At 32.9% G+C, this 11,324-nt stretch overlaps 1 protein-coding gene across 1 annotated transcript in view; it reads right to left on the reverse strand.

Annotated features, from left to right (window-relative positions):
* Window positions 1-4,083: 4,083 nt before the first annotated feature.
* Window positions 4,084-11,324, reverse strand: part of LOC139491270 (dynein axonemal heavy chain 5-like) — an 81,958-nt gene continuing 74,717 nt past the window's right edge. Inside the window, exons 69-74 of the mRNA XM_071278812.1 lie at window positions 11,161-11,311; window positions 10,438-10,549; window positions 9,735-9,891; window positions 8,988-9,329; window positions 6,142-6,268; window positions 4,084-5,190 (exon numbers count right to left, since the gene is read on the reverse strand). Of these exons, the coding sequence (XP_071134913.1) occupies window positions 4,904-5,190; window positions 6,142-6,268; window positions 8,988-9,329; window positions 9,735-9,891; window positions 10,438-10,549; window positions 11,161-11,311 (1,176 nt within the window). The 3' untranslated portion in view covers window positions 4,084-4,903. The remainder of the gene's footprint in view (window positions 5,191-6,141; window positions 6,269-8,987; window positions 9,330-9,734; window positions 9,892-10,437; window positions 10,550-11,160; window positions 11,312-11,324) is intronic.

Raw genomic sequence — 11,324 nt, forward strand, 5'->3', positions numbered from 1 at the left:
TTAGGTATTCGTTGTCATTATGTGGTTAACATGTCGAAATGTTCTATTATATCTATATTTCTCTGTCCTGAATGCTCTTAGATTAATTTGTACTGTATTCCTGTCATGCAATGTTGTCATGTTAGCGATAGTTAACATTGCCATAAAGCGCAAGGTTTGTTGACTAGCCACATCACCAGGTCCAACCCACCATTTTTTCTTTAAATGTGCTGTACCTAATCAGGAATATGGCAGTTGTTATCTAATAGTGATTTCTGTGTATGTTGCATTGTCGTTTGTTTTTTGTTGCACTTCAAGTTTCTGTTGTTTCGTTGTTTTCTCTTTATAGGGGAGGGACGAAAGATACATGAGGGGTATAGTTCATGAGTTTCCTTCGGTTATAGTTTGTAACCCGAATTCTTTTTCTCTAAATCGATTTATGACTTTTGAACAGAGGTATACTACTGTTGTTTTTCTTTAAAGCACTGGGCCAATATCTTTACTGATGAACTATCAGTCCCCTATAGTATCATCAAGTGAGTAGTCAGTACTTGGGAACTGACATGATTCAAATATTTTTATCTGACTACTCGGAAAGTGACTCTTTTTAATTTTCAAATTATAGAAAAAACAAGATTTCAACTTATTCAAGCAATGTTCAACATAGGTCAATACAGCTATTTTTATGCCCACCTACGATAGTAGAGAGGCATTATATTTTCTGGTCTGTGGCTCCGTTCGTCTGTGCGTCCGTCCGTTCAGGTTAAAGTTTTTGGTCAAGGTAGTTTTTGATGAAGCTGAAATCCAATCAACTTGAAAACTTATTACACTTGTTGCTTATGATATGATCTTTCTAATTTTAAAGCCAAATTAGACTTTTGACCCCAATTTCACGGTCCACTGAACATATAAAATGAAAGTGGGAGTTTCAGGTTAAAGTTTTTGGTGAAGGTAGTTTTTGATGAAGCTAAGTCCAATCAACTTGAAACTTACTACACTTGTTGCTTATTATATGATCTTTTAATTTTAAAGCCAAATTAGTCTTTTGACCCCAATTTTACGGTCCACTGAACATAATAAATGAAAGTGGGAGTTTCAGATTAAAGTTTTTGGTCAAGGTAGTTTTTGATGAAGTTGAAGTCCAATCAACTTGAAACTTAGTACACATGTTCCATATGATATGATCTTTATAATTTTAATGCCAAATTAGATTTTTTACCCAATTTCATGGTCCATTGAACATGAAAAATGATAGTGCGAGTGGGGCATCCGTTAGACTTGCTACATGTCCCTTCCTAATTATTATTATTTTTTCAATTTTGCCCCTTTAATAATTTTACTGCTATAACTAGGAGATTACAATTATACTGACATCTGCAGGAGGAAGGCCTTTCTCCAAGGGCAATCAGTAGGCTGGCACTTATCAGTAAACATATAAATTAGTAAGAGAGAAATATTAGAAAGGGAATTGTAGCAAGTCTAGGCATCCGTGTACTTTGGACACATTCTTGTTTGGTTCTTAATTATCACATAGCTCTTCAGCTGTTTCGATTCTTAGATATCCTTGGCTTTAAACATTCTGAATGTTCCCGATAAAAGGAAAACCAAAAGAGCGCTTTGGGCAAATGAAACGAACCCCAACCAGTTTCATGTAAATACAAACCCGGTGATAAAAAAAGTCACCTGAACATAACAGATGTTAATCAAGAAATCAAGCATCTTGATTATGTCAGTTTCAGAGAACGATTTAGACCCTTGTAACAACGTTGGCCATTATTTTTTTTATGAAAAAAAGCAGGATCAGCTTGTTTCAATTTGTCTCTTAGTTTTAAAAGAGGAATTCTTGTGTAAAATCTGGGACTCTAGTCCCAGGTAAAATGTTGAAAGGTCAAATGATTAAATACCATTGCAAGGTAAAAGAGTCTTAGATTGTATCTACTCTAACTGATCTTTGAAATATTTAATATCCACATCTGAATCACATCAAATAGGTAGTTTCTGAATCTTCGAAGCCTTGTTTCGATTACTGGTAAAATTGGGATTGATACTTTAGTAAGCGGTTTTGCTAATCACTCTTAAGAACCAGCAACATCGTTGTCTTTAAGGACAATGAAGGTAGATCCAGTTATTCCTCTTTGGATGAAATTCCAAAAAGGAACATAGAACAGACTTGTGATTATTCAGGATGTATCGTGTTGAGTCTCCAAATGAATTGCCAATACCTAATTCATTTATCATGCAGTTTATGTAACACACACACGACGTTGTTTAGGACTTTATCAATGGGGACAACAAAATATTTGTCATGGAAAGTGTAACAGATCTTTTGCAACATTATGGTCTTTAAAGTAGATGTTGTAATGTATGTGAATTCATAGATCCATTCATTGTTTTTTAGTTTTGATTTGTATTAAAGACCTCACTGCCTTAGTCCATTAGGAATGAGTATCTATGCATTCTTCCTGGTGTTTAACTTATTGTTTGGCATAATCCTAAGCTAAATCAACCATTATTTTGAATTTGTGTTTCGAATTGATGGATACTCATATTTTGCAGAGAAGCATTATTGACAATGTCCAGGTCACCAGTAAAAACGTGGCTTAAGTTGTTCATTGAACTATACATTTTGAAATTTCAAAGAAACTATGGAAAAATTGACCTTTAATGACGTTTGAAGGGTCTTTATTGTTCATATAGCTCTTTCAGTTCTGATATTTCCTTGGCTTTGAGTGTTCCTGATGAAAGTACCTCATGCAATTTATAACTGGTTGTTTTTAAATTTTTTTAATGTTTTTTTTCTTATGATATTTAAGTGGTTTTTTTATGCCCCACCTACGATAGTAGAGGGGCATTATTTTTTCTGGTCTGTGCGTCCGTCTGTGTGTCCGTCCATTCAGGTTAAAGTTTTTGGTCAAGGTAGTTTTTGATGAAGCTGAAGTCCAATCAATTTGAAACTTAGTAGACTTGTTGCTTATGATATGATCTTTCTAATTTGAAAGCCAAATTAGACTTTTGACCCCAATTTCACGGTCCACTGAACATAGAAAATGAAAGTGGGAGTTTCAGGTTAAAGTTTTTGGTCAAGGTAGTTTTTGGTGAAGCTGAAGTCCAATCAACTTGAAACTTAGTAAACCTGTTGCTTATGATATAATCTTTTTAATTTTGAAGCCAAATTAGACTTTTGACCCCAATTTCACGGTCCACTAAACATAGAAAATGAAAGTGGGAGTTTCAGGTTGAAGTTTTTGGTCAAGGTAGTTTTTGATCAAATTGAAGTCTAATCAACTTGAAACTTAGTACACATGTTCCCTATAGTATAATCTTTCTAATTTTAATACCAAATTAGATTATTACCCAATTTCACGGTCCATGGAACATGGAAAAGGATAGTGCGAGTGGGGCATTCGTGTACTTTGGACACATTCTTGTTTTACTGCTGAATTAATGTAGATTTGTTTTAGCTATTTAATCCCAGTTTTCTCTTTATCTATATTGTCATCCTCATTAAAGGTATTTCCCAAATACTAAACGGGTTTTTAAGCTCTAGGCTGAAACCCAGTTGTCATGAGTCATTTATTGGTACCAATTGTATCAGAGTGTTTGGTTCCTCTTTTTAAAATTTATGAAAACTCCATTATTGTGTTTTGTTTTGACATGAAAATAGAAATGTCTGTAAAGTACTGTTTCATTTTATGTAAATCAATCAACAATAAAAAATATAGGTCAAGATCCAGCTAATATTTTAAGACTAGCTTTAGTAAATCCCAAAAGATCTAAAGATGAACCTGAACATGGATCAATGAAAACGAGTCCCTGGCACAGTCAGTAGATCAGCCTCATTAAATAACCAAAATATTACTACATCCCAATGATCTGGCCACTACACACAGTCTGGTACACTTGAAGTTTCAGCATTTGATGAGGTCAAAACAGTCTATTGATTGATTGTTAGATGCTTACCGTCCATATTATATGTTCAGAAAGATTGTCTGTTTTGCAAATCTGTTCTTTTAATATTGAGTAAAATTGAAATGCAATCTTTTCTAAACTTGACTAGAAACATATGCATCAAAACTTGAAAAAAAGAAGAAATAAAAATAATAATTGTATGCAGAACATTTTATTGTTTTCAAACAAAGAAATAATAAATACTCTGTACTCCAAACAATGTTAGAACAACAATAGATAAAGTGAAAACAATAAAAAATAATAGTATAAATTCTTTGAATATTAAATATATAATTTCCAAAATATAATAATTATCACACAATATAAATAAATAACAATAGAACACACACAATAAATACTGATTTGTTTAAATAGCAATCAATTTTTTTTACGAAGGACGGATTTTGTCTAGATTAAATTTGCACCACATCTTAGTATATACATAGGATTATCATTGGATAGTTGAAATTCAGATTTGACGGAATATTTCACCAGCTAATTTAATATACAAAATGTAAAATATGCATAAAATAATGATTGTATTATATCATTTATTTTCAAAAATTAAACATTAAAATTTAACAATAAAAACAGGTATAGTAAATTAGTATAAAAGGAAGATGTTGAAAATGTATCTTTTGTTTATTTCTTTTTATCATAGTTGAATCAGATGAAGTTTTAAACTTGTGTGAATTTGACAATTTCTTAAATCAATTATTGCCAAGCTTGCTTGCAGACTTATGAAATAAACTTGGATGAAGAAAATTAAAATGTCATACTTCGGGAAAAAATATATATAAATTTATCAATATATATAAACAGGAAATGTTACAAATTCATCAAGCTTATTATTTCTCACACAAAACAAATGTAAAAGAAACAGACATAAACAAAAAAGAATGTTAGTGTAAATAGTTCCTTTTGAAAAGTAAAAAGTAAAAAAAAAAAAAATCACATTTTTTTGGAAGGAATCAGTTTATTTTGTATCACAGAGAAGACCTACTCCACGTAGAGTCCAATGATCTGGTGGTTTAGTTGTCTTCAGGAACAGTGGGAATATATAAGTTAAATCAGTACGTCTGGGTTTCTTGTACACGGGACATTCATACATATTGGCTACTTTGCCTGTTCTCTCCTGGTTTGTGGCAAACACATGGGCCACTGGTACAGCTGTATATAGAACTTTAGGTGTAGGTTCAATTAGTTTACAGTTTCTCTTATCCCATCCTGCACCATCCAGATACAGTCCATAGATGTATACACCTGTAAAATAAAAATACATAAAAAAATAGATATAGGAAGATGTGGTATCAGTGCCAATGAGACAACTCTCCATCCAAGTCACAATTTATAAAAGTAAACCATTATAGGTCAAGGTACGGTCTTCAACACGGAGCCTTGGCTACTTGTTACTTTTTTTGCAGGATAAAATAAATTTTGCTTACAAAATTACATTAACATAAAACCCATATCATACTGTTGTTAAAACGTCACAATAGGCTATTTGCCAAACTCCCGTAATTGACCCTGTAATGAGAGATCCATCTTTCAGTTGTCTCTCTTATGAGGGACATTAATTTTCATTTATAATGGCGAGCTAGCAGAAAGAGCAAATTTACCTGTGGGTAATGTGATTAATCTTTAAGGTTTTCAAATCTTTTAATTACATTAATTTGTTGTTAAGCTAAATACTTTTGACATCAGAATTTTTTTTATGAAAAATGAGTTAAACCGCCAATACATCACTTTCAATTCATCATTCTTTGCATTGGCAAAAGCCAATTATGTCCGGTATGGAACCAGTCTACGATTGACAAAGGGAAGTAATTTGTTTAAAAAGTGTGAAATTACAGAATCAAATTGGTAATTGGCAAATGGACTATTATATATATAAATGCAAGCAATATTTTTGAAAATATAAGCCATCTCATGGATAATAAAATTATTATATCTAAATTATAGTATAGTCGTTACTTCTTCATTTGGATGTAGAAATGAAATTCTAAAACTTTAAAATGAAATAAACATTGCCATTGGTGGATGATGTAACTTCAAAACTTTTAATCTTATATATTTAAAGCCTTATTAAAAATCTAAGTTTTACTCAATTCTGGGAAAACTTGTTTCCTGTTATAATAAGCACTACAGCTATGGAGCAATGGGTACCAGTTTTTGAGGACAAGATGACAGTGTAATAATTGCGTCTGTACTGACCTTCATTAGGTGGTCCATGTAGATCTTCCCTCATCATTCTTGTAACTTCATTGTCTAGAATGACATTATCCAAGGCCCAACCCTTGTGTGCTCTGGTTATTTCCTGTCTCATGGCAGTTAAGAAACCCTACAAATATTGATAATTGAAACTAAAATATCCACATTTTCTATTCTATTATTGGGAAATATATACATCATTTCTCAAAATTTAAATTTCTGCTTTGTTGGGTTGTTGAAAAAAAACTTTTACTGGTTTTGAAAAAGACATGTACTTCTTCTATGGACCTTCATCTATTATGAAATAAAAAAAACTAGAGGCTCTAAAGAGCCTGTGTCGCTCACCTTGGTCTTGTGCATATTAAATAATGGACACGGATAAATTCATGACATAATTGTGTTTTGGTGATAGTGATGTGTTTGTAGATCTTACTTTACTGAACATTCTTGTTGCTACAAATATCTCTGTCTATAATGAACTTGACCCAGTAATTACAGTGGAAAATATTTTCTACAAATTTACAAAAATTTATGACAAATGTTAAAAATTAGCTATAAAGGGCAATAACTCCTTAAGGGGTCAATTGACTATTTTGGTCATGTAAACTTATTTGTAGATCTTATTTTGCTGAACGTTATTGCTGTATACAGTTTATCTCTATCTATAATAATATTCAAGATAATGACAAAAAACGGCAAAATTTCCTTAAAATTACCAATTCAGGACAGTAACCTAACAACGGGTTGTCCCATCCATGTGAAAACATCAGGGCAGATAGATCTTGACCTGATAAACAATTAAACCCTGTCAGATTTTCTCTTAATGCTTCGGTTTTTGAGTTATAAGCCAAAAACTGCATTTTACCCCTATGTTCTATTATTAGCCGTAGCACTTTTTGGTTGATTGGCCAGGTCACGCCACACATTTTTAAAACAAATTACCCCAATGATGATTGTGGCAAAGCTTAGTTTAATTTGGCCCAGTAGTTTCAGAGAAGAAGATTTTTGTAAAAGATTACTAAGATTTACCACAAAATGGTTAAAAATTGACTAAAAAGGGCAATAACTCCTTCAGGGGTCAACTGACCATTTTGGTCATGCTGACTTATTTGTAAATCTTACTTTGCTGAACATTATTGCTGTTTACCGTTTATCTCTATCTATAATAATATTCAAGATAATAACCAAAAACAGCAAAATTTCCTTAAAATTACCTATTCAGGGGCAGCAACCCAACAACAGGTTGTCCGATTCATCTGAAATTTCAGGACAGGTAGATCTTGACCTGATAAACACTTTTACCGCATGTCAGATTTGCTCTAAATGCTTTGGTTTTTGAGTTATAAGCCAAAAACTGCATTTTACCCCTATGTTCTATTTTTAGCCATGGCGGCCATCTTGGTTGGTTGGCCGGGTCACGCCACACATTTTTTAAACTAGATATCCCAAAGATGATTGTGGCCAAGTTTGGATTAATTTGGCCCAGTAGTTTCAGAGGAGAAGATTTTTGTAAAAGATTACTAAGATTTACGAAAAATGGTTAAAAATTGACTATAAAGGTCAATAACTCCTAAAGGGGTCAACTGACCGTTTTGGTCATGTGGACTTATTTGTAAATCTTACTTTGCTGAACATTATTGCTGTTTACAGTTTATCTCTATCTATAATAATATTCAAGATAATAGCCAAAAACAGCAAAAATTCCATAAAATTACCAGTTCAGGGGCAGCAACCCAATAACGGGTTGTCGGATTCATCTGAAAATTTGAGGGCAGATAGATCTTGACCTGATAAACAATTTTACCCCGTCAGATTTGCTCTAAATGCTTTGGTTTTTGAGTTATAAGCCAAAAACTGCATTTTACCCCTATGTTCTATTTTTAGCCATGGCGGCCATCTTGGTTGGTTGGCGGGGTCACGCCACACATTTTTTAAACTAGATACCCCAATGATGATTGTGGCCAAGTTTGGTTTAATTTGGCCCAGTAGTTTCAGAGGAGAAGATTTTTGTAAAAGTTAACGACGACGGACGACGACGACGGACGCCAAGTGATGGAAAAAGCTCACTTGGCCCTTCGGGCCAGGTGAGCTAAAAATGAAGAGAATACCAAATCCCCATTCTTAAAAATCATGGACAGGAGTTTAAACCAACATTCAGCAGAACATGACTAGTGTGTGGGAGATATTCCTTAAATATTAATAACCAGGAAACAAATATAATACCAAGTAAGTTATTCATGTCTGATCTTCAATTTCAAGGTGTTTTATTGAAAGTATCGTAAATTCAGAAATTATTGCAATGTTTATATTATTGCATAAAATGCAACAGGGTTATAACTTATAATAGTTAAAACTCGCATTTTGATTTTTTATATATAAATCAAACAGGATTTTTCTGAATATTGCAAAAATTAAAATTACATTTTAGTATAATTAGGCAAAATCCCAATAATAAATGCTAGCATCAATTTCTGAATTTACAGTAACATCGCCCATGGTAAGAATATGATTCCAGATAGATTTACCCCCCAAAGAATGACATTGGAGTGAAGATTAAACATATAAATAGAAGAATGTAATATGATCTAGTACAAATGGAATCTATGTGGTATACTATTCTGAGGGGGGATAGGACCTTTATCGGGACTCCGGGATCGGGTGTTTTTAAGCTCAATATTTCAGGATTGTCCATTTCAGGATCCAGAAATTCTTTTTTCAAATATTGGGATGTTGGGATTTAAATTTATTTAAATTCAGAACCTCAGGTTTTCAGGACCATGACCCCTCTTACCCCCCCCCCCCCCCCCCCCTCTATTCTGATTTAATAAATCTGGTAAAAGTTACAATACCTGTGGATTGAAGAATCCAGTCATCCAGAAAGAGTGAGGTCTTCCTTCAAACACCCAGGTGTGGAATTGTTGATTTCTATCTAATAAATCAGTGAACCAGAAACCAAGTGTTGCAGACTCCCAGGAAATCTTCTTCCATTTAGATGGGACACGAGCATCAAACATATTGTCTAAAGCATCACGAAGGTCTTCACTCATGATTATTGTTCCATCAATGGCAAGTTTAAGGTCTTTGAGTGTAGTACGAACAAGAGATATGACCTTCTGCATTCTGTCTATCTCCTGGCGGAGGAAGATGTTCATAGGCTGAAGAATTCCCATCTTTCTTAGTCTGTCTTTCACCTACAAAATATATTTTTAAGTTAGTATACTTATAAAACTAGCTTATCTTACTTACTACTTGTTCTCTGTTTTTACATTTAAAACATCTAAAGCAACAAGAAGGCATGCATGTGCATGGTTATAACAGGTAAATCTGTGTATGAATAAACAGGAAGTAGTATTGACTCATTGTATTAGGGCCCATCACAGCCAAGTAGTCTTCATATGAAGCCTTTTTGTTCTTAACCCTTGTCATTGGGGGTCTGTAATATTACTGCCTAGAAACTTATCCGGTCTTGTGCGGGGCCGTAAAATCACGGCTTCAATGAAAATTTTGCCTCACATTTTTGTTGTTATAATGAGATTACCCATAGTCCTTTAGATACTAAAAAGGTGAATTGACAAGAGACATAGTTTATATTTTACCTCATATGGTATATAATCCTCTGGTAGTTTATCCAACATATCATCAGCTAGCCTGTATACTATCATTTCTCTGGTCTCACCACCTCCGCCGCCAGAATCCTTAGGTTGAATGTTTACAATTGTAACCAACATTTCATTTGCAGTGTTCGTCTGGTAACTACAATGTTAATTCAAAATGATGTTAAAATATTAAGAATCAATAAGTGTTTGAACGAATTTTTATAAATTGCTGACCAACAATTTGTATTAAGATTTTGTTCACAAGATAGCCACCAAGAGAGTAAATGTTGGGGTCAATTCTTTTGTCCAAATTAAAATTCTAAATGTGTGAAAAATATTCGTCCCTGTTAGGTTAACTTATTGAATACTTTTGCGAAATTTCATATTTAAAATCAAGTATAAGCATTTTTAAATGACATATCAAACAATTAAAAAGGCCTTCAATAAAAAGAATGAATTATGTCATCATTATGACTTACATAATTTCTTTTAAAATTTCAGTCTTGAATAAATTAAGTAAGAAAACACTTTTAAATGATGACTTGAAATATAATATGTCACCAGTGGCGAATTTCATAAGTGGGAGCCCTATGACTGCCTAAGGCCGCTCCAGTCACACTTCAGTGATTCCCTATATAATCAATCAAATTTTTCCAAGAAAACGCTCTATATCCGCCTCTGGTCACACAGAATTATAACTTACGTTATATCAGCATTTGAATGAAGACCAAAACACTCTGGTGTATCCTGTAGAGGCAACGCTTCAATACTGGTTCTGTATTCTTCAATGGTCTTACACTTTGGTATTTTGTAACCTTAAAATCAAATGAAAAATGAATTAGAAATCATTTGCTCCTAAAATAAAATTTGAACCACTCATAGTTCTGTCACTAGCTTATATATGAACCTTACTCCCAAATACAAACTGAAAGTTAATTTGTTTATTACATTTTAACTTTTAAAGGTATTTACATAAAGTGCAAATGTAGAGTTCAACATAATATGCAACTGTAACGGATTATCTCAACAAATAATATAGGGTGTAACTTATTATATATTTTCAAGGGTAAACAAGAAATCAGCTGTAATATTGACAGCATTTATTTTCTATTGTGAAGGTAAAGGAAATTACATAAAGTGACATTTCCCAATCAAAAATTGCATTGAAATAACAATAAGTCTCATTTTCCTATCATGCAAGGTCCATAACTCTTGAAGAAAAGCAGTGAAAATTGTCAATGATCAGTAGTTACATATCAAAATTAAAATTCATTTGTTGAACAGTTCATAAAATATAGCAAGGAATCACTTTGAACCTTCTGCCATTCTTCTGTTCAGCCCCAAACTAATATTCTGATTTCGGTCAAAAACCTATTAAAAACAGTAAAATCAGTATAAAATATTTATAAAAATACTATCACTTTACCTGTGTAAAACTGGAATGAATCTGCAAACATGTTTTCTCCAAACCAGACTTTACAGTATGTGTTGAGCAGACGTTTATCATAGTCATCTGTGACACGCCCTCCATATTGTACTTCACCAATCATATACCTAATTGTCTGCCAAGACACACCCTACAAACAAATT

Source organism: Mytilus edulis, chromosome 10 (assembly GCF_963676685.1).
Source record: "Mytilus edulis chromosome 10, xbMytEdul2.2, whole genome shotgun sequence".
Taxonomy (NCBI): domain Eukaryota; kingdom Metazoa; phylum Mollusca; class Bivalvia; order Mytilida; family Mytilidae; genus Mytilus; species Mytilus edulis.